The sequence below is a fragment of the Canis lupus genome, chromosome 28 (assembly GCF_003254725.2).
Source record: "Canis lupus dingo isolate Sandy chromosome 28, ASM325472v2, whole genome shotgun sequence".
Taxonomy (NCBI): Eukaryota; Metazoa; Chordata; class Mammalia; order Carnivora; family Canidae; genus Canis; species Canis lupus.
This window is the reverse complement of record NC_064270.1, coordinates 8,718,741-8,742,408: the sequence shown is the minus strand read 5'-3', so window position 1 is coordinate 8,742,408 and position 23,668 is coordinate 8,718,741. Positions and strand designations below refer to the sequence as shown.

At 39.6% G+C, this 23,668-nt stretch overlaps 1 protein-coding gene and 1 long non-coding RNA gene across 7 annotated transcripts in view; one reads left to right on the top strand and one right to left on the bottom strand.

Annotated features, from left to right (window-relative positions):
* Positions 1-40: 40 nt before the first annotated feature.
* On the top strand, positions 41-23,587 carry LOC112672098 (uncharacterized). Of its 2 annotated transcripts, none has more exons than XR_003144030.3 (3): positions 41-180; positions 16,951-17,051; positions 22,949-23,587. It is a non-coding gene; the product is annotated as an uncharacterized LOC112672098 (long non-coding RNA). The 2 variants fall into 2 exon arrangements; XR_007406680.1 differs by having other exon boundaries at positions 53-342.
* The window catches only part of TBC1D12 (TBC1 domain family member 12), a 121,387-nt gene continuing 115,738 nt past the window's right edge, over positions 18,020-23,668 (bottom strand). For all 5 annotated transcript variants that reach the window (XM_049103040.1, XM_025466584.3, XM_025466589.3 and 2 more), the window contains 2 exons: positions 20,925-21,183; positions 18,020-19,862 (listed from right to left, as the gene is read on the bottom strand). In XM_049103040.1, the coding sequence (XP_048958997.1) occupies positions 19,794-19,862; positions 20,925-21,183 (328 nt within the window). In that variant the 3' untranslated portion in view covers positions 18,020-19,793. The remainder of the gene's footprint in view (positions 19,863-20,924; positions 21,184-23,668) is intronic.

Genomic DNA, 23,668 nt, shown 5'->3' with positions numbered 1-23,668 from the left:
TCTCGCGATACTTCGTGCTCCCCTCCCCGCCCCCGAATCCCGGAGGCGCGAGATTTGGCGCAACCTAGTTTTCATCAGAACTCACCTGGGCAACGGTGCGTGATTTCCTGAATGTTTTCTGGGGAAAACGGGGTTCTGCTGCAGAAGTTAGCTTTTAACGAGGTGTGTAACACTGGACGGGTGAGTCTGTGTACCGTGGAGAGCCCAATTTCCTCACGTATTGGATGATGGTTCAGAACTACACAATACTTTGGTTAGCAAGGCACCTTCAGACGCTGGCTGTTATGAGTAAATCCTGCCAACCGATGACCCCTTGGGCAGGAAATACGTATGCGTATTCAGGTGAGGAGGTCAAAAGCAAATACTGCCAATCTTGCCCACCGTCCTTAGTCCACGTTTTGGGTGAAAACTTAAAATGACCTAGAAGCTCTGAGCTCCCTTGTGAGAGAAAAATAGGAAGGTAAGAGAGTGGAAGAGTTCAAGAAAAGTGTTTCAGGATAAGGGAGAGCTGAATGTGGTGATAAAGCCAACAAAGTGGCCGTAGAAAAGACAGAAGATTCAGGAATAGATCAGGGGCTCAGTCAGGCGATTTTTTTTTTTTTTTTAGAAGAAATTCTTCTTTTTTTTTTTATTTATGATAGTCACACACACACAGAGAGAGAGGCAGAGACATAGGCAGAGGGAGAAGCAGGCTCCATGCACCGGGAGCCTGACGTGGGATTCGATCCCGGGTCTGCAGGATCGTGCCCTGGGCCAAAGGCAGGAGCTAAACCGCTGCGCCACCCAGGGATCCCTCAGTCAGGCGATTGACTCTTGTTTCAGCTCCCTTTCTTGTCTGCAGTCCTGTTCAATAAATTCCTTGGCTCCCCTCCGCTTATGGGAATTTGATATACCTGCCCTGTTACCACCTGTTTCCTTAATTTCTGAATCAGGACAACTTTAATAATTGTACACAGTTAAGGGCTTGCAGCATATATCCATCATAAACACCTTCAACTTTCATAACACTCTGAGATTAGATTACTTTTATTCCTTTTTTTTTTTTTTTAAAGGTTTTACTTATTCATAAGAGACAGAGAGAGAGAGAGAGAGAGAGGCAGAGACACAGGCAGAGGGAGAAGCAGGCTCCATGCAGGGAGCCCGATGTGCGACTCCACCCCAGACCTCCAGGATCACACCCGGAGGGAAGGCAGGCACTAAACCGCTGAGCCACCCAGGGACCCCCAGATTACTTTTATTCCTATGTTGTAGGTGAGAAAACTGGTGCTCAGAAAGACTGACTTGCCTAGAGTCCTAGGATCATTTTGTAATAAAATGGGAGCCAAACCCAAGCCTTTTGACTCCTACTTCAGTATTATTTTAAGATAAAATATAGCCATGATTAATACTCTTGGGCAGCCTGGGTGGTTCAGCGGTTTAGCGCTGCCTTCAGTCCAGGGCCTGATCCCGGAGAGCCCGGGATCGAGTCCCACATCAGGCTCCCTGCATGGAGCCTGCTTCTCCCTCTGTGTCTCTGCCAATCTCAAATCAATCAATCAATCAATCAATCAATCAATAAAATCTTTAAAAAATACTCTTAAACCCTACCTTCTTCTAACCTAAGGCAATAACTATTAATCTCACTTAACATTTTTTACTTTCTCAGCCTATCCCCTAAAATTTCCTTCTCCTTACTTCTGAAACACAGCTTTTCACAGGGTTTTCTTTAAGGGTTTTTTTTACAGATTTTTTTATTTATTCATGAGAGAGAGGCAGAGACATAGGCTGAGGGAGAAGGGAGCCTGATGCAGGACTCCATCCCAGGACCCCAGGAACAGGACCTGATCTGAAGGCAGATGCTCAACCACTGAGCGACCCAGATGCCCCTCCCCTAATGTATTGAAAATCTCCTTTTGAATTCAATTGTGGTCCAGCTCCCAAAATCTTTCCTCTATTTGTCGCTTTTGTCTATATACTTTGTACTTGTAGCAGCTGCTTTACTGGTTTCAATGATCAGCTTAAGGCTGACAACTAACTTTCTAATTCCTGAGAGAGAGAGTGGGTAAGATTTGTCTAAACACACATGAGATGGAGTTCAAGGCAATTTCATCTGATTGAAAGGAAAGACATCTAACATCTGGCCCTATACTTGTTAATATAAGTGCACTGGTGCATCTATTTCCTGACACATTTGCCATCATGCAGGCCTTCCCTGAGTGGCTAGTCAAAGCTTTGTTCACTCATTTTTATTTAAGGGCCTATTAAATGTCTCCTGGGTACTAGAAACATTTCCAGGAGCTGTACAGCAATGAATAAAACAAGATCCCTGTTGATACAGTTCTTACATTTTGGGAGTTAAGACAAGTAAGCATGTGTAGGAGGGTGTGTGTGAGGAGTACTCTGCAAAATATTAGAATAGAGTGGTGTAAGAGTAACTGGGTAGTTACTTTAGACTGGGTAGTCAGGTATCTGAGGAAGTGACTAACATTTAAGCTGAGAAGTGAATGTCAAACAGCCAGCTAGCCCAGGGGAAGATAGTTGTAGGGGAGGAACATTTTTCTCCTACCCTATTAGATTCTTTTGTCTGGTCTATTTATTAAGTTGACATATGACAGATTAACAGGAGAAACATAAATTTACTTACCTAATTAAATATGGGAGTCCCACAGAGTCAATGAGAGGCTCAGCTCAGTCAGGCAATTGAGGCTTATATACCATTCTAAGCTAAGAAGGAAAGGAAAACAATTCACAAGAAGATAAGAAGAGCAAATATTTGGTAAACAAATGTTTGCCATGCCATCCAAAGACAGAGAGAGACTGGGAGAACTTCTAACAAACAGGTCCCCAAAATTCTCCCCCATTTACCATCACACCTAGTTCTTAATCTCTGTAATTGTTTCTGGTGATAGCTCTCTTCTTAGCCTAGGCCCTCTGTAAATTCTTTTAAGCAGTTGAGGGGGGAGGTAAAACAACAACTTATTCTTGACTCTTGGGCCTTAATTGTCTTTAGCTTAAAATAATCAGCATGCCAAAATGGGTGTACTCTGGGGAAACTTGTTCTGAACCACTTGTCTGAAACTTTCCTGGAAGTTGCACATATTAAAAGCTAAGCTTAAAAAAAAAAAAAAAAAAAAAAAGCTGAGCTAGTGGCCATGGACAGAAGAATCAGGTGAGTAGCTGAGTGGTAAGACATCTGCAAAGGGAGAAAAAAAAACAAAGAATGAAGATGAACAAACAGAAAAGAACAAATCAAAGCACATTTCCCTACAACCCATTCAACCAGTCTCTCAACCCTGGGACTACATCAGTCCAATAAAATGGCTGTGCTTCATTTATCTGATGGAAAGTGTTAATCTTCTCTCCCTTCTTAAAACATTTTTTTTAAAGATTCATTTATTTATGATAGACCTAGAGACAGAGAGAGGCAGAGACACGGGAGGAGGGAGAAGCAGGCCCATGCCGGGAGCCTGATGTGGGACTCGATCCCAGGACTCCAAGATCGCGCCCTGGGCCAAAGGCAGATGCTAAACCGCTGAGCCACCCAGGGATCCCCAAACATTTTTTTTTAATTGAGGTACAGTCCACATAACCTTTGCCACTTTAACCGTTTTAAGTAACCTCTACCCCTACCATGAGGATCAAACTCACGACCCTAAGATCAAGAGTCCCATGCTCTACCAACCCAGCCAGTCAGGCACCCCCTTCTCTTCCTTTTTTTTTTTTTTTTTTTTTTTAAGATTTTATTTATTTATTCATGAGAGACACAGAGAGAGAGAGAGAGAGAGGCAGAGACACAGGCAGAGGGAGAAGCAGGTTCCATGCAGGGAGCCTGATGTGGGACTTGATCCCGGGATTCCAGGATCACACCCTGGGCCGAAGGCAGGCACTAAACCTCTGAGCCACCCCGGGATCCCCTTCTCTTACTTTTTTTGAACATAAACTCAAGATTTTATTATTTTCAGGGGCGCCTGGGGGGTTCAGTCAAACATCTGACGTGTGAGTCCCCCATCCAGCTCTGCACTGAGTGCAGCTCTGCACTGAGTGCAGTTCTGTTCCTCTCCCTCTCATCCCCAACCCCTACACACATGCATACATATATGTGAGTACTCTCTCTCAAATAAATAAGATCTTTTTTTTTTTTTTTTTAAAAGATGTCCTCATAATAAAACAAGATATGAAGCTTAGAACTGTATCCCATGGCCTTTGCTCTTCCTGTCAGGTCAAATGTTTGCTTATTAGCCAGCATTCTCTTAGATCTGAGGTTGGGCTCAACACATTCAAGCCTCAGTACAACGTTTTTTGTAGTTTTAATCTTTTTTTCTAGAAAATTGGCTTAGTCTGCCCACCACAGCGACTCTGCTTCTTGTCATGCTGCTGCTTTCCCTGGGCCTATAGAGAATCTTTGTCCTTCTTGTACTATGTTACTTTGTGGGGTTGGTGCTTGCCACACTTCTGACAGAAAGTCCAGTGGGTTTTAGGAATGTTTACCATGTTTGTAAGAGCACTATTGACATGGAAAGAAAGGAATCAGGCAAGAAATAAAAGTATTAATATTCTTTTAATAGATATAAGTCAGTCACTATTTGTCCTGTCTCATTTACACAGAAGCAGCATTTTTCTTTTTTTTTTTTTTTCTTTTTAAGATTTTATTTATTTATTCATAGAGACATAGAGAGGCAGAGAGAGAAGCAGGCCCCATGCAGGGAACCCGATGTGGGACTCAATCCTGGGTCTCCAGGATCACACCCCGGGCTGCAGGCAGCTCTAAACCGCTGTGCCACCAGGGCTGCCCAGAAGCAGCATTTTTCACCAATGACTATATAAGCTCCTCTTCGTCGAGAGTCCTTGTGTCCAGAGCACATCAATTTTGGAGTACCACAGAGGCTAAGCTATTAACTTCTGATTGGAGTATTTTCAAAGTTTGCATGGTATATTGAACTCTTGTTCTATTACCATAGGGAGATTTAAGATCACCTTTTTCAAGTCATAAATGACAAAATTTGGGAATAAGGTCTTCAACATTGAAAAGAACTCGGGAGTGCCAATACATGAGTGGGTTCCCTGTGACTTCTTGCTTAGTATGTTTATGTGGCATACCCTTATGAACAAAGGAGCCCAAGTTTGCAATTTGGTTGGCATTTAAGATGGAGTATCTGGTGACAAAGGATGACAATGGTCCTGAGCATTTAAGTAGGAACCCTTTATAAATTTTGTTCCCACATAAGATAAAAAGGCCAGTGTGGTTCATAGACAAGGTCAGAGTGGAATATGTGATCTTCCAGATTTGGGACATCTTCTGCCCTGTACTGCTAGTACTGTTAGCATTCATACATCCTTACTTTCCATGTACTCCTGCCAGTTTGTAAGAGCAGAACAGGTTGCAAAATATCTGCTATAGGAGCCTGCAGTCTGGCTTTGGCAGCTATAAAGCTTGGTGGTGTCACCTGGCCAAGAGTTCAGCTTTTTGATCCACCTATATATAGTTTGTAACATTGGCCAGTCTAGTCAGGGGAGCAGCTAAGATACCCTGAGTTGTACAAGGATGGTCTGTGAACCATCCAAAACATTTGTCAAACATCTGTGCTGTAGAAGATAGTGCCAGAGTCACTTTTAATCTCCTTGACAGGTTTGAAGATAGCATTTGTGGAATCAAACCACAGGGTTTGATTGTAATACTGTTCTGGTATGCCATCCAGGAAAGGTCCAATGGCATCCTTTTTGGATACAAAGGTAAACTTTTTTGCCTATTTTATTTGGGCATGGACAAATCCTTGAAAAAAATTTTTTAAAGGTTTGAGAGAGAGAGGAGGAGTTTGAGCAGAGCAGAGGGAGGAGCAGAGAGGGAGGGAGAATGAGGGGGAACAAAGCCCAAGCAGACCCTGCACTGAGCATAGTGCCTAATGTGGAACTCAGTCTCATGACCCAGAGATCATGACCTGAACTGAAACCAAGAGTCAGACACTTAACCAACTGAGCCACTCAGGCACTCCAGTCCTTGAACTTCTATAGAGATTTTCCTGGGTCCAAATAACTCCCCAGAAGAGGCAAAGTGATGTTTTTCTAGTCATGGATACCTTACCCTGTCATACATCCATCTTCCATATTTAGTCCACCACATATTCACAGTGACAGGAATGAAAAATATTCAGGTTCTTTTGCACTATGTAGATGTTGGACATAATCAACAAACTGATTAGTTAACGTGGCCATGGTTTGGTAAACTGGCATAAGACTGTGTTTGGTCTGCCACCTACCTTTTTGGAAAAGTGAGTTTTATGAGACTATTGATCTTGGGGTCTTGAGTTCAAGTCCCACATTGGGCATAGAGCCTACTTGAATAATTGTTGGGGCACCTGGCTGGCTCAGTCAGTAAAGCATTTGACTCTTGATCTCAGGGTCATGAGTTTGAGCCCCACATTGAGGACAGAGATTACATTAATTCTTTTACAAAAATAAAATCATTTAAAAATTGTTACAATGACATAAGATGATAAAAGGGTTTGCCAAAGGAGCCAGTCATAAGTAGTTGTCATCATGTAGAGAGATGCTATGTCTTATGAACTTATAAGAGGGCAGACACGGTATGACATAGAGGTGAATGAGGTAGCCTAATGTAAGCCTACTGGCTTTATCAGTCAGCTGTTGCACACAAACATGGGGGCATACATGATGCCACAAGGTCTAACTGGCATGAGAAATATGCCATAGGATGTATCTGGAAGGCAAAAGATTGTTCTAGGACACCTGCAGCAATCTTGTTATTTTCATGGCAGTATAGATAAAAAAAGTTTGTCAAAATTAGGTAAACCAAGAACTAGGGGTATCGACTATGTTAATTTTAAAGCTTTAAAGGAGATTAGTGCCTTTGAAGGCTAGGACATGGTCTCTAGAGTGGTATGTGGGAAGAAAAGCAAGGGCAGCAAAATTAGGAATCCATTGGCAGCAGTAATCACCTGGCCCGAGAAATTTACATCTCTTTTTTCATTTTCGGAAAAAGGATGGACAAAATTGACTCAAAGCATTTTGGGGTGATTTTTTAAGTTTTATTTAAATAATCTCTACACCCAACATGGGACTTAGACTCATGACCTGGAGCTCAAGAGGTAGATGCTCCTCTCACCAGCCAGGTGCCCCTTGGATTGTGCTTTTGAGTGCCCTGACATATCTCACGTCCTAAGTAGGTAACAGTTGTTTGTACCCATTGAAATTTAGTTCTGGAGGCTCTATGACCTCGTTCAGCTAGTGCCTTTAGGGAATGAGAGCGCTCTATAAGAGCTCCCTGCCTTGTTTGATTACAAAGTAAAAGGTCATCAACATACTGAACAAGAGTGGAACCTTGAGTGAAGGCTACAGAATCCAAGTCAGCTTTAAGGACTTGGAAAACCACAGAGGGAGATTCACAATATCCCTGAGGTATGGAAGTCCACATTAACTCTCTCCTTCTAAAAGTAAAAGCCAAGAGAAGTTGTGAGTCAGTATGCATTGGGATTGAAAGGAAATCTGAGGAGAGGCCAATTACTAGAAACCAGCCTGCAGGAATTGAGGTGAAGAATAGTAGCTGGATTTTGGACTAGAGGGTTGTGAAGAATTATAAAAGTTTTTATGGCTCTTAGGTCTTATACAAAATGATGTTTGGTTCCTAAGTCAAATTTACCTTCTTTCTTTACTGGCAAGATAGGAGTCTTATGGGGTGAGGAAGTAAAAACAAGTATACCCTGCTGCAAAAGAGAGTCTATTATAGGTCCAGTTCCTCACTCTGCATCTCTGGGAAGAGGATGTTGGGCTAGTACTGATGGAAATGGTTTGTTTTCCAAGTAAGGTGCACAGGCTCTGTACTCAGTAAAAAGCAACTTTATTTGCATGTGTAGCCCAGAGATTAATTTGGACTGTACAGATGTATGTACGTACATATGTATGTATATATTTACTCAAACTCACAACCGCAAGATCGAGAGTCACATGCTCCACCAACTGAGCCAGCCAAACACCCCAACTGGGACACTCTTTTAAACATTTATCCTCTTCAGAGGAACTTTAAATCGAGATTAAGTAGGAAATTCAGGGTTTGGTTTGAGGATAGGGGGAAAAAAAACACCTTTCTTATTATATTTTGTAGTGGCATTAAATTTATATAACAAACTTCCACCTAAAAGGTTTGCTGGTGAGGAGTTGAACACTAGAAGAGCATGATTGGGGGCATGTGGTTGGCTCAGTCAGTTAAGCATCTGCCTTCAGCTCAGGTCATGATCTCAGGGTCCTGGGATCGAGTGCCAAGTTGGGCTCCCTTCTCAGCAGGGAATCTGCTTCTCTCTCTCTTTTACCTCCCCCCCCCATTGCTCGTGCTCTCTCCCCACCCATCTCAAATAAATAAAATAATTAGAAAGAAAGAAAAGAGGGAGAAAGACAAAGACAGAAAGAAAAAGAAAGGAAAAGAAAGAAAGAAAGAAAGAAAGAAAGAAAGAAAGAAAGAAAGAAAGAAAGAGAAAGAAGAAAGGAAAAGAAAGAAGGAAGAAAAGCAAACAGGCAAGCAAACAAGCAAGCAAGCAAGCACGCATGATGGCTGTTAAGAGGGCCTAAGGATATTGGGTTGAGCTGGGATATGGCCAATGAAATATGTTGCCCAGGGACTACTACAGCTTGAATAGAATCAGAGGTGACAGGGCTCCCTGGGTGGCTCAGCGGTTTGGTGCCTGCCTTTGGCCCAGGGCATGATCCTGGAGTCCTGGGATCAAGTCCCATATGGGGCTCCTTGCATGGAGCCTGCATCTCCCTCTGCCTATGTTTCTGCGCCCCCCCCCCCACCTCTCTCTGTGACTCTCATGAATAAATAAATAAAATCTTCTAAAAAAATTTTTTTTTAAATAAACTGCTTAAAAAAAAAAAGATTCAGAGGTGACAGAGATAAATTCTCTGAGCAGAGTGTGGAGAAAGTTACACCAGTGTCAATTAAATCCAATTCCCAATCCTCTATTTTAGGCTTAATGGCAGACTCTGGGGTGCCAGTCTCACTTGCCCCTGTCATTTGAGGGGGAACTGTCCCACAGGAGGAGGAAAAACCTTCTGGAGGTGATAGAATCTAGGGAGATTGTTTATGTTCCTTAAATTTTCCTTTCTCTTACATGCAGGAGAATTTTTCTTCCAAAATTTCTTATTTTTTCAGTATCTGCAACTGTCTCGAGGCAAATGGGGAGGGCTCTAAGTAGATTCTGAGTTACTCTCAACACCATGCTTTTGCTTTTATAAAGATTCAAATTGCAAAGTAAGAATTATTATTTTTAATTTGTTTCCTCTTGTTTTTTTGTTTGTTTTTTTATTTTTATTTTTATTTTTATTTTTTTTAAGTTAGCTCTAGGGCAGCCCAGGTGGCTCAGTGGTTTAACACCGCCTTCAAGCCAGGGTGTGATCCTGGAGACTCGGAACGAGTCCCACGTTGGGCTCCCTGCATGGAGCCTGCTTCTCCCTCTGCCTGTGTCTCTGCCTCTCTCTGTCTCTCATGAATAAATAAAGTCTACAATAAATTTAAAAATATATAAAGTTAGCTCTATATCCAATATGGGGCTTGAACTCACAACCCCAAGACCAAGAGTCACATGGTCTACCAACTGAGCCAGCCAGGCACCCCTCCTCTTGTAATCCAATAAGCTATTTTCAAAGAATTGAGTAGCTGCCTGCCTGCCTGCCTTATGATGCTCAGAGATTTGCAGAACCACCATACTTTTTTTATGCTAGGGAGAAAATTTCCCACCAAAGCAAAATTAAAAGACTATGTCCTGGGTATTCTGGGTTCAATGTAGTATGCTATTGGAAAGTCTGTATTATATTAGTAAATATATAAAAATATTATTTATATTACAAAACATTCGAGAAAGATCTTTGCTCTCCTTTCTGAGGGCAAAATTCAGTATTAGACCAGTTCACTCTAGGGTGAGGGGGCAGTCTCCAATATTGCTCCTATCAAACCTTGAATATGAACCTCCAGCTGAGCCATTTCCTAGTCATTTATAGGTGGGTCTGGGAGAAATTCTGGCCATCTGTTTTCTCTGTGTGTGGGGTTTTCCCCTGGCGGCTCTGTGGCTTGTCTGATAATTACAGTACAATCATGGGCAGGAAGAACACCCCTTAGTAGCCAATATAGCCATATAACAGCCATATAACCTGTGAGTGGGGTTGTTGATGACCACTAATATTTCCAACTCTTCTCTAAATTTGTTGAGATCTTCTGAAAGTAGAGGTAAAAAGCCTTTAAAATTCAGAAGATCTGCTGCTGTCCAGGGGACATTAATTCTTTGCAGTAGGGGTCCAGGATACATCTACAAAGTACACTTTATTTGAATGCCTGAAGCTGGCAGAGACTGGTTACAGAGATCTGGAAAATAGGAGGAGCTATTAGGAACAGCAAAGAGAGCCCTACTACCCTTCTTGGGTGCTTGTGCTAAGCTCACTTCCTGGCTTTTAGTATTTATGTGAGTAACCTATATACCCTGGGCCTAGAGATCAGGCCAGAGCACTCTTTGTAAATCTTGCAAATAAGGGGAAGGGAAAACAGGCAGTTGGCTATTTAAGGGACTTTCTGGAGAAACTGGAGAAGTTTTAGGATCTAAGAGAATTGGCTGAGGAGGTGGTGTAGGGCTTTAAGAGAAGGGGCTTGGACCCAGGGCCCAGAGATCCAGAAGATCTGAAGGACCAAGGACAGAAAATCAGATATAAAAGTGTATAAGAGGAAGGAGAAGAGGGTAGCCTGGGTGGCTCAGTGGTTTAGCGCTGACTTTGGCCCAGGTCCTGATCCTGGAGACTGGCAATTGAGTCCCACATTGGGCTCCCTGCATGGAGCCTGCTTCTCCCTCTGCCCGTGTCTCTGCCTCTCTCTCTCTCTTTCTGTGTGTCTCTCATGAATAAATAAAATCTTTAAAAAAAAAAAAAAAAGAGGAAGGAGAAGGGAGGACTTACATAAGATGTGGTTTTTAATTTTTGTTATTTGATTTCTGTTCTTTTCCTCTTATTAAGGGAATCCCTAAGGCTAGCCATTTACTTCTTTGTGTCTTCTTTTGGTCTTCTCATAGGCACCAGTGAAACAGTTGTTTAGGATAAGGGTTTTCTTTTTTAAAATATTTTGTTTATTTATTTGACAGAGAGAAAGAGCACACATGCACACACTAGCAAGGGGAGCAGTAGAGGGAGAGGGAGAAACAGGCTCACCACCAAGCAGGGAGCCCAATGCAAGGTTCAATCCCAGGACTCTGGGATCGCAACCTGAGCCAAAGGCAGATGCTTAATCAACAGAGCCACCCAGGTGCCCCTGGATGACAGCTTTCTAAAAACTTTTCAAATGTAAAAGTTTTTGCAGTTTGAGAAATCTATCATCTGGCCATTGACGAGTAAGACTTTCAATAGTATGTTTATTCTAAAGCAACTCAATTCAATAAGCCTTTTTGTGGAAAGACCCAGAGATAACTTTTGGGATCAAAATAAATCTTTACTATAAAAGTGGCATCCCTGGAGAGGGTGCAGAAGATGCAGCCCCATGATCCAAAAAGTTCACTGCAAAGATAGTCTAGGAAAGGAAAGCCCCTCATCACAGGGTTATAGGCATTAAGATGTAGTGAAAACAATCCCTAGGTGTCCCACAAGATGTGCCTCCAGTAATAGACCCACTAATGGAATGTGTTTTTTTTTTCTTTTTCTTTTTTTTTTAATGTTTTTTTATTTTTTATTTTTATTTTTTTAAAGATTTATTTATTTATTTATGATAGACATAGAGAGAGAGAGAGAGGCAGAAACACAGGAGGAGGGAGAAGCAGGCTCCATGCTGGGAGCCCGACGTGGGACTCGATCCCAGGACTCCAGGATCGCGCCCTGGGCCAAAGGCAGGCGCTAAACCACTGAGCCACCCAGGGATCCCCTTCTTTTTCTTTTTTGTTATTTTTTTTCCAGCACCAACAATAACAATGAAGATTGAGATGACAAAAGCCCCCTATGATAAGCTCCCCTGAAGCTGGCACAGTCAGATGAAGAGAATGCTGCTTGTGACTTTGTGACTGGGAAACGCAGTCTATTCAACTGGCTATCAAAATGCACACTGGTACACATACCTTCCAGTTGTCTAAGACCAGATATAATATTCTCACTAGTCATAAAGCCAAGCTTTTAAGGCCTAGAACACGACAAAAGGAAAACTTCCATATGGTTTTTCTCATATGCACATTACCAGCTTTAGCTAAATCCTTGGGTCTCTTGGAGCCAAACTAGTACCTCAGCAGGATGTGCTGCTGGGTTGGGGTTTGTGTGGTGTTTTACAGTGTACCTTGTTGCATGGGTATTTTCTTGAGGTTGGCAGGTGACCTTGGTGTCAATGCAACCCATTCAGTGACCGACTTATCCTAACACATGTGTCTTTGAGTTAAGTGGTAAGCTTCTAACAGTTCTTAAGTGCTCAATCCATGCGCACCAATTTTGTAGCTCTGGCTTCAAAGACGTCCCTTAGCAAGAATATTTACCTCATGTGCCCATTAGCCTACAACAGTTTGTCTACACAGATGCTGGTCTGGTGAGAACTGTGAACTCACTAGTCTATACGGCTGGCTTGAACAGCTGGCTTATAGGGCCTATGCCAGAGACAGATGGAGACAAAGAAAAACAGTAACTATTTCTGGGAGGAAAAAGATCAATAAAATCAAGAATAGTCATAGTAAATCTTTTTTTTTTTTTTAAAGATGTATTTATTTATTCATTCAGAGAGAGTGAAGAGAGAGGCAGAGACACAGGTAGAGGGAGAAGCAGACTCCACGCAGGAAGCCTGATGTGGGACTCGATCCTGGGTCTCCAGGATCACACCCCAGGCTGCAGGCGGCACTAAACCGCTGCGCCACCGGGGCTGCCTGTGAATCATAGTAAATCTTTACCAGAGTTGCTATACCCAGGAACTAGTTCCACAAATATCTCTTCCTACTAATCTAAATTTAGAAAAGGAAAAGGGACACTTGCTTCCACCAGACCCCACAGGCAAAGACCCGGGAGATTAATGTAAGAATTCTTACCTTCTGCCAGCTTTTTTTCAGAGGTCCCAGGATCTCTCACCCGTAGCAGCCTCAGAGTGAGCACTGTCCAGCCAGTGAAGTTCTTCCCTTTGTGGCAGCCAACTGTAGAGGAAGAAAAATTTTTCCTCTACCACTCTAGGTTCTTTCATCTGGTCTATTAATCAAATTAACATATGACAGATTAACAAAAGAAAAAACAAATTTAATTACTTTCATACATACAGGAGCCCACAATGAAAAGGAGAGATTCCGTGACAGGCACTTGAGGCTTATATGCCATTTGAGCTACAAAGAAGGGGATGGGATCTGGAGCTTCAAAGAGAAGGAAGACAATTCACAAGTAGATGTGAAGAACAAACGTTTGGTAAACAAATGTTCACCATGCCATGCACAGGGAAAGGGACACAGAGAGAACTTTGAACAAACAGGCCCTTCCCAGCCTCCCATGTCTAGTCCATACTCTTTGTAACTATCTTTGGTGATTCTCTTCCTAGACTGGGCTCTCTATCTAAATTCTTTTAGTCAATTGAGGGGGGACCTAAAAAACTCTTCTTTTGGGCCTTAAATGTTCTTCAGTTCAAAATAATCAGTATGCAAAATTGGCATTCTGGGGAGACTTGTTTTGAACCCCTCATTGAAGTCTAAGCAGAAGCTATAGCTAGTGCAAAAAGACTAAAGCAAGAATAAGTTTGGGCATGTTTGAGTATTAGAAGGCGGCCAGTATGAATGAAGCAGAGTTGGCTTCAAGGTGGGATACAAAAGTCAGAGGTAGACTATCCAGATGAGGCACTAATATTTACTTCTAAGATGTTATGTCATTATTTTTCCCTACCCACATAAAATGTCTTCCTCTCCTAGAAATCCCTTTCATATTAATGGTTTCACCCATCTACCCAATCATAGAAGTGGGAACAAGAAAAACTCAAATAAAAAAAACAAAACCACGTTCCTTCTTGCTATACTAGATGGCCCCACTTCCTGCCTACCTCCCAAAGTAAACAATAGCTACAGAAAGAACTCCCCTTTCAGGTTCTCAACACATTTAAAAACTACCTTCATCTAAACACCTTTTCCAATTTCCCTAATGTCATGCTTTGCATCCATTTCCCTACAGTTTATTCAGGAATCTTAGATTACATATTATCCCATTCTCTCACTCTTTCTTAAACCTCTACTGAATATCTTCTATTAATATTTAAATAACTCACTCCCATCTTAAAAAAAGGAAAGGGGCAACCTCCTTTTTTCCTGCCAGCTATTTACTTTCTGCTTTCTCTTCCTCTTTACAGGTAACTTCAGAATTATCTATACTAGCAATCTTATTTTCTTGCTTCCCACTGATTCTTCAACCATTTGTCTGGATGCTACAGGCAAAATACACCAAACTAGAGAAATCAATAAGCTACACACTGCTAAATTTAATGGGCATGTCTCAGTCCTCATCTCAACCTCACCACCACCTGACACTATCATTCATTCCTTTATGGAAATATGCTTATCTCTTTTTTTCCTGACCCCAACACACTCCTGATATTCCTATTTCTGATATCTCTTAGTTCACTCTCTTCTCCTTAACCTTTAATTGCTGAACCTTCTTTCTGAATGAACCAGAAATATGACTTGGGCTTCTGGCTACATGCATCATCTAACAGATACATTTGAAATGAAAGGCAAGTTCACTGAGGACTGGCCTAAAATAAAAACAATCTATCCATCCATACCTATCATGACTAGTGCCAAGCACTACTTTGGGTACTACCCATTCAGTGGTAAACAATGACAATGTTGCTGACCTCAGAGTTTACACTGTAGTGGAGATAACAAACAAACATATAAAACAACGTCAAGGGATTCCTGGGTGGCACAGTGGTTTGGCGCCTGCCTTTGGCCCAGGGCGCGATCCTGGAGACCCGGGATCGAATCCCACGTCGGGCTCCCGGTGCATGGAGCCTGCTTCTCCCTCTGCCTATGTCTCTGCCTCTCTCTCTGTGTGACTATCATAAATAAATAAAATAAAAATCAGGAGGTTTGAGTCGTGTAACTATTCTCTTCTTTAAAAAAATAAATAAATAAATAAAACAACGTCAAGTAGTGATAAGTGGCAGACACTAGAGATACGAAACAGAGTAAGGTCATGAGAATGATAGAGGATGGATATTTACAGGAAGGTCTGTAACTCTGAGGAGGTGACATGAAGCAGGGACCTGAATCAAAAGAGTATATAAGCCATACAAAGACCCAGGTTAAGAGCATTTCAGAGGGAACAGCAAGAGTAAAAGCCCTTAGGAGATAGGAGGCTGGCAGATTGAAAAATGGCAAGAGATCTACTAGGTCTGCAGTAGAGTTGAGGTTAAGTGGTAGTTGGAATTGTAGAGATAAGCAGAGAGAACAGTTCAGATAGGACCTTGTAGAGCAGAGTCAAACAGTTTGGACTTTTGTTATTAAGAATGCCACTAGAGGGTCTTGAGCAAGGAAATGGTAGGATATGATTTACATTTTTTTTTTTTTAATTTGAGAGACAACAAGAGAGAGAGAGAGCAAAGCCAGCATGAACATAGGGGAGGGACAGAGGGAGATGGAGAAGCAGACTCCTCACTGAGCGGTGAGCCCGAAGCAAAGCAAAACTCCATCCTAGGATCTGGGGGTTAAGGACCTCAGCTGAAGGCAGCGGCTTAACTGACTGAGCCACCTAGGCCCAACTGATTTGCATTTTTAAAAGAGTGTAAAACATTATTAAAACTTTGATGAGAACTGTTTACTTTTCAAGGGCCCATATGAGTGGCTTTAAAAATCAAATCAGAAGAAATATTACAACAAAATAGAAATTCCCTTTCTACATTAAAATTTAGTTAAAAAATCACTTAGTAGGGGCAGCCCCGGTGGCTCAGCGGTTTGGCTCCGCCTTCAGCCCAGGGTGTGATCCTGGAGACCTGGGTTCAAATCCCACATCGGGTTCCCTGCATGGAGCCTGCTTCTCCCTCTGCCTGTGTCTCTGCCTCTCTCTCTGTGTCTCTCATGAATAAATAAATAAAATATTAGAAAAAAAATCACTTAGTATACTTTTAGGACAGAACAAACCCTATCATTCAAAACTTTCCAATTTGTTTTCTCACTTTCAAAGTCCAAACACAGGCACCCTACATATAATCTACAAGATTTTAATTCAGTCAATACTTCCCTTTCAAAGTTTCTTAATAATTTAGATATTAAAATTAAAAGCCTTGGGATTTATGTAATAATCAAAATACATCATTTACTTACAATATTGATTATCAATTTTGCCTACACTGGGAAAAAACAGGCTTCACTTTCTGCTTTTATAATACCATTATGTATAGTATTCTACCTGAAGATGAAAAATTAGAACATATATACACCATTGTTGTCAATTTTACATACTTTTTCAAATCTGTATTAGTTTACATTTACATATTACAAAAATGATTTTCCAAATACAATGCAATAGTACAAAAGTCATTTTACTTTACATAAAATCATGCAAGTACTGTTTATTTAAATGTTCAACAAATGCAACACGTTGTAATGCAATTTTTTTGAAAGTCAAAACTTCTTTCTGGTACTTATTAGAAAATAAACCTTTCCCACAGAATGAAATGCAAATAGTAAAACCTTATTAATTGAAACAGAGGGAAGATAAATATGAATGATTAGAATGTTTGGAAAGAAATGCAATTTTGCTAACTTCCCAAGCCTTGCAATTTTAGCCTATCAAAATATTAAGAGGCAGTGTTTAGCAGGGCTTAGCAAACATTCCTACTTTCATTCAAAATACCAAGTAGTTCACTTCTACTGCAATCACACTGTTTGTTTACTAACAATATTTTTAAAGGGCCAGGCTTTCTACTCTCTCTGAAGTGTAGTTTAGTTTCCCTAAAATCTTCTATTTTAATTTTTGTTTTTACATGTTGTGAAACAGCGAAGTTCTAATTAATGAAGTTTTACTACATTTGGGATTTGGGCACTGCTTTGACAACATCAAAATAATGAATTCAGTACAAAAATCACTTTTCCCCGGAGGTAAGACTTTTGTTTTCTGACCCTATATATGTCAACTAGTCATGGCAAATGAAAAGCTGATTTCCCAATGCTGTTTTGTCACATATTTTTTTGCCTCTTTTACACCCATCTCTCTATCTGAATGTGCTCATGGAATACAAAATAGTTTTATCCAATCAAAAATAAGAAAAATCAAAATAAACCATATGGCATTATGAATATAAATTATTCCATGATTATATACTTTAGAATTTATATCCTCCAACAGTATAGTCTCTAAAACATTGACTGCTTTAGGTAAAAAATAGCATTAATTCCTAAGATACAATGAAAACTGTTATTTTTTTTCAATATTTTATTTATTTGAGAGAGAGAGACAGACTTGAGCTGGGGCAGGTGAGGGAGGGGGTAAGCAGGCAGAAGGAGAGGGAGAAGATGCTATCTAACTTTTGTAAAGTCAAACAAATACACCCAGACCAATAATATTATATGAAGATCATCACTGCAAAAGAAATCAGTAAAAACTATGATTATATTCTATGACTTTTAGAAAAGGTCATACTAGGATCTTCTAAGTAGCATTTAAATAATACAATCTGTACCTGGGCTGAAAGGACAATGAATTGAGAAATTATCTATATATATTTATGTAAAAGAATAGACAAAGGAAACATATTATACATATTAAATTTCACATAATCTTAAAGATTTTAGGAAAACTTTTTAATTGAAATCAACTTTAACCAAAACGAAACAAAATTGTCATACACTGACCGTGTTGAATAACCCTATACTACCTGTATAGGAGGTTCAAAGGAAGATACAGGATAATATTTCAGCTGCCAGTACTGAGTCTCAAGAGGCTGAAGGACCAAAATATCCCTTCGAAGAGAAATTTGTCCAAAAAAAAAGAAAAAATTTCCTTTTCCCTCCAAATGTGGTTAAATAAACCAGTTATCCCCAAAGTAATGAAGACTCATTTCAAGTAATTACTCTGCTTACAAGTTTTATTTACACAGTAGTTATTAATAGTGGTATTTAGTGAATTCCTTGTATTTACATTTTATATACACATTTATACTTGAAAAGTAAAGAAACTGTACAATAATAAAAATGAGAAAAAGAAATACTGGGAACAAATACACAAACATAAGATTAAATTTAGGCAGGTAGTATAACTTCAATGAGATTACTGCCAGGGGTTACATTCCCTCTTATCAGGGTCACCAATATCGAGGAAGTAGTTACCAGAGTTAAAATATCATTCTGAAACCTATTAAGACCCTGGGTACTCCCTCAATATTTATTACAATACTAGTTTCCACTAAGTAAGCTCCTAAGATAGGAGTTAACTTCTGAGGGTTCCACTAGTGGTCCCTAGGCTAGAATGACCCATGGGGTAAAAATATATGGACATCATCTGGTCCCATACTCCTGAAGAGGCAGTCACTGAACTAACAAGGTTCACAGGCTTGTTAGTTTGAAGACTATATACCACTAACAGAAATAGTATGCTCAAGTGTTGTTTTAAACTAAACTGCAAACATAAAAGCACACTGTAACATCTAATTATTAACCAAAGAGTATGTTATACAGATACCACTTATAATACTCAAGTGATTTATTTTAGGTTCAAGGATTAAACATATAATAATAAATTTCATGTTGATTTACCAATAATTTCTTTATCCACTATATCATCAAAGTTAGACTCATTAGAAAAAAGTTAATTTTATCTTTTTCTTTTAGTCTTATTTCCATTGATTAGAAAATTATGCACAGTGTTTTACAAGTCATAGACTTGGCTACATATTAAGATTTCAAATTTAAAACTGGAATTAAATTTTGTTTCTATAGACAGTGAAGGAATTTTAACTAAAAAATTTAAAGTCTTGCCAAGTAGCATGCTATTTCAGCTCTCAGAATTCCTATGTTTTACTTTTACCAGTGGAAAAATCTCATTTATATTTATGGACTTACTTCCAAAATCAAGTCTTCAGTCCACTAAAGTGCAAAGAACTTTCCTTCTACCAGTTAGCTCTCTTAAATTATTAGAATAACTCCTTAGACTAGAAACAGAAAAGCTAGAATTCTTTGACAGGAATTCTTTAAGAAACAATTTCCCTTCAAAAACAGACAGACATGATACTGTGGAAAAACACCTAAACAAACATGAAACAAGCTCCCACCAGTATTTCCAGTTCCCAGAAAACCCAAATTTGCCCCGACCTGTGAATGAAGGTAACAACTTCTGTGACTTAAATACTTTACAATCAAAGTTACTTTCTCATGGTCTCTAATATCTTCAAAAGGTCAGAACTGAAGATAATATTTGTATTAAGGTGTTTATTTCAAATAGTATTTTGGAAGTTAAAGTAATATTCAACAATTCTGCTCTGACTTCCAAAGTGCTTTTATGGTAATTGTTAAAAAAGAAAAGATGTAAAAATCTGAATAATCTCCAAAGCTGTTAAAAAAGTTTATTGCATTAAACTGTTCACTCCAAATTATGGAGTACTAACTAGCCATTTAAACTTTTCCTTTTGTAAAATGGCTCTCCCTACAAAATACTTTTTTATTAATACTGTCAATCAGTTACTCATTTCATTTACTTCAGCCATGGAATTCAAAATCAGCAGTTTCCCATGTCTTGATTCTTTTAAGTTTCTCCAACATTTTCTTCCATGTTTTTTACATAGGAAACAAAAAACTTTTATCAAAACAACATTATTTATGTTTCAATTAGTCTGTTAATTCTGAAGATTAGCTTTTCAGAGCAGGACTATTATTCTTGTCTCCTTCTTTAATATCCTTCATTACAGATGCAAAGACCTGGAAATTATATAAAGGAAAGATTAATCCTCAAAATTAACTACTGCATAGATTAAAGAGATTTAAGCAACTATAGTTCATTAATATGAAAAACTTTAGTATATTTACCTCTGCCCCTGAAAGACTGCCATTCTCAAATCCTCTTGTTCATTTCAACCCAAATTTATGGTATATAATTAGATTCCAGTTTTCACTTGCCAAATATTCTGAAATTACTATTGGTAACAGAACATCTTCTGGACCCATATTCTTACATTTCTTTTTCATAAGCAATAAAACTGTGAGCTTATGATGCCTATTGTCTATCATTCAAGGAGCAAGTGATTATTCTATCTTTTATGGTACTTAACTTAGATTGCCAACGTTTGCTTCCCTAACAGGACTAACCATCTAAAAAGCCAGTATCATACATTATATTCTTTCTATTGCAAATCCTTAGTATAAGGTAGGTGGTTTGTTTTTTAAGTATGTGCCACACCCAGTGTAAAGCCCAACATAGGGCCTGAACTCATCACCCTGAGATCAAGACCTGAACTGAGACCAAGAGTCAGACTCCTAACGGACTGAGCTACCCAGGGGTCCTGGGTCCCTACAGTAGGTGTTTGATACACTGTTGTCTATTTGAAATTTGAAGAAAGAAAGAAATGTGAAGAAAGAAATACCAAAGTTACATAAAAAGAAAAAAAAGCCACAGATTTGGAAAGAGAAGCAATCTGCTTTAAATTCTTGCCTTTTCAAAGTAAAAAAATTATTTTTTAAAAAACTTTTTAAATTATGCACTAACATTTGAGAAATAAATAGCTTTAAAAAAAAAAGATTTTATTTATTTATTCATAGGCACAGAGAGAGAGGGGCAGAGACACAGACAGAGGGAGAAGCAGGCTCCATGCAGGGAGCCGGACGTGGGACTCCATCCCGGGTCTCCAGGATCACACCCTAGGCTGCAGGCGGTGCCAAACCGCTGCGCCACCGGGGCTGCCCCGAGAAATAAATAGCTTTTATAAGAAGGCAACTAATTGTCTTAACACATCTTTTAGAATAAGTAGGAAAAAGTAACTCTACCTGAGTCCATTTTTTGGTGCTATTCTGCATCTGAATGGCTGCAATACAGCTGAACAGCTTTTCTGATGTGATATCTTCTGGTAATTTAGTTAGAAACTGTGCTATATGAATAAAGTCCATTTGTAGGAGAATATCTTCATATAATCGGAGGATTCCTAATCCAGTCCTAAATAAAAATTCCTCCCCATCTCTGCAAAATACATCCCAGACTCGACAGGCCAGGTCAAGTGGTAGTGATTTGCTATATAGTGTGAAGATCCTAAAATTAGGGAGAAAACAGTCATTGATACTTTTCATTCATTTATTCATTCACTCATTAATCATCTCTATATAAAAAGAACAGTGTTTAATTAGGGATTAGAGGGTAAATACGATACGATTCCTTCGTTCAAAGAACTTGAGTAGTGGGAAAGGAGTAAGTAATTTACAACCTCCCACAGAGACCTGGCCTAACACAAATTAGAGTGGCAAAACACCTAGTGGTTAGGGTTGTGGGCTCTGAAACCAGAATGTCTGAGTTTGGCATTAGGAGTGTTACCTTGAGGAAGATACATACCCTTGCTGTGCCTCAGTTTCCTCATTAGTAAACAAAGTATAATATTACCTCTCAGGATTGTTTTGAAAATTAAAGGAATAAATGCAAAGTATTCAGAACAGTGCCTGGCACATAAGAAATGTTCAATAAAAAAAAAAAAGAAATGTTCAATAAAAGTTACTTATTATTTTATGAGGAACCCAAATATCATCTTTTAGTAACCTAAATACAAAATTGTAACATCTGACTTTTCTTTTTTCTCCTACCATAAACATATACTGGGTTGTTGTTTTTTTTTCCTTTACCAAACTTTACTTACTACTTCTTTTGGAGTATATATGGTTCCAACAGAATCACTAAAATGGTTTTGCCATCCTTTCTGACAATGTCTGATCATGTAATTCTCTATCAAGTGGTACTTTAAGGCAGCATTCTGGTTGGGGAAATAGGGAGAGCAGATGCTAGAGAACTTCTCTTGAAGCAGCCTTGGCAAAAGTTTTTTGGGTTTTTGTTTTTTTAGATTTTATTTGTAAGTAATCTCTACACCCAACATGGCGCTCAAACTTATAACCCTGAGATCAAGAGTTGCACACCCCACCAACTAAGCTAGCCGCCCCCAAAGTAAGACTTTTTTTTTTTTTTTTTTCAAAGACTGTGTTTATCTGAGGCAGTGCTGATGAAACTTGAGGGAGGGAACTAAAGGCTCTTCCCACCCCTACCCTTTAGCACTGCCACTTACTTATTTCTCTCTTTTCTTGCATGACTGATTCTGGAATATGTCCGCAGTAAGTTCAACAGAGGCAGTTAAACAAAAATCCATGTCTATTTCTTAATTATAAACACATATTTAACTGCATGGCAAAAGCACACCCCTGGTAGTACAGAGAATGGTAATTCATTGCTCAAAATGAGAGAGGGTACCAGCAGTGCCTAGGAAGTACACAGTACTATTAGTTACATCCTGCTCCCTATTATCAACTGTGATACTTGTTGGTCCTCAAGACGGACAATTGAATACTTTCCCCCCTCTCTACAGATTTAGTATTTGATCTTGGTCCTCTGGGTCTCATAACATAAAATCTTTCTTCTCCCCATTATCTTGGGTCCTTCCCAAAGGAGCTCTAATGTTCCTAGTGGGAACTGAAAAGAATACACTGAAAAATAAGTTTTTAAAAAAGCTTAAATAAACCAAAAACAACTGGGAATATAGCGTATTTGATCAAGGTCATTAATTATTTTTCTATATTAAAACTTAGTATCATTTATATGAAATCAACGGAATTTGATAATTGGGATTTTATGGCAATGTGGGGGAGGGGAGAGGGGAGGGGCCCCAGCCAGGAGCTTCTGAAGGGGGGGTGGGGGGGTTGGGCTGGGGGGTGTCAGGTGTCTCTAGTTGCAAAGGATGGTTGAATGGAGGCACTGGAGGCATGGCCATATGGAAGGTCTGAATGTTTCATATGTACTCTTTTTTTTCTTTTTTTTAAAGATTTTATTTATTCATGACAGACACAGAGAGAGAGGCAGAGACACAGGCAGAGGGAGAAGCAGGCTCCATGCAGGGAGCCCGACGCAACACAGGACTCCATCCCAGGTCTCCAGGATCACACCCTGGGCTGAAGGTGGCGCTAAACTGCTGAGCCACCCGGGCTGCCCCTTAACAACCTATCTTAAGATAACTGCTGCTCCCTTTGGCACAATTCACCACCCCACCATTCTGTATCAACTGGCAGCCTCATACAAGAGTCCTCGGCAAGCAAAACAAACAAAAAAAGAGTCCTTGGCAAGGAAGACGTATAACTGTAATGTTGGGAAAAAAGAGTGATCTCTTCTGTCAAAAAGCTGGATTTAAAAAAAAAAAAAAGGCTGGAGAAAGTCTTGAAAAAAACAAAGCCCTTAGTGAAAACAACAACAACCCACTATCATAACTATCGCAAGTTCTTATATGTTAAAAATGATAAAGACATGGCTCTTTCTGATACCACAGCATGTAGATATTGAAGGAGATAATAATCCATGTAGAACACTCTCACTACAACCCAAGATACAGGTATTATTCTGATTTTATAGATAAGAAACTAAAATACAAAAAAAAAAAAAAAAAAAAAAAAAGAAACTAAAATACAAACTGAGAGATTCTGATTTCAGCCCATAATCAAATGCCTCCCCACAAAAATGTGAGAGTTTCTCTATTTGTAAGGGAAGGAGT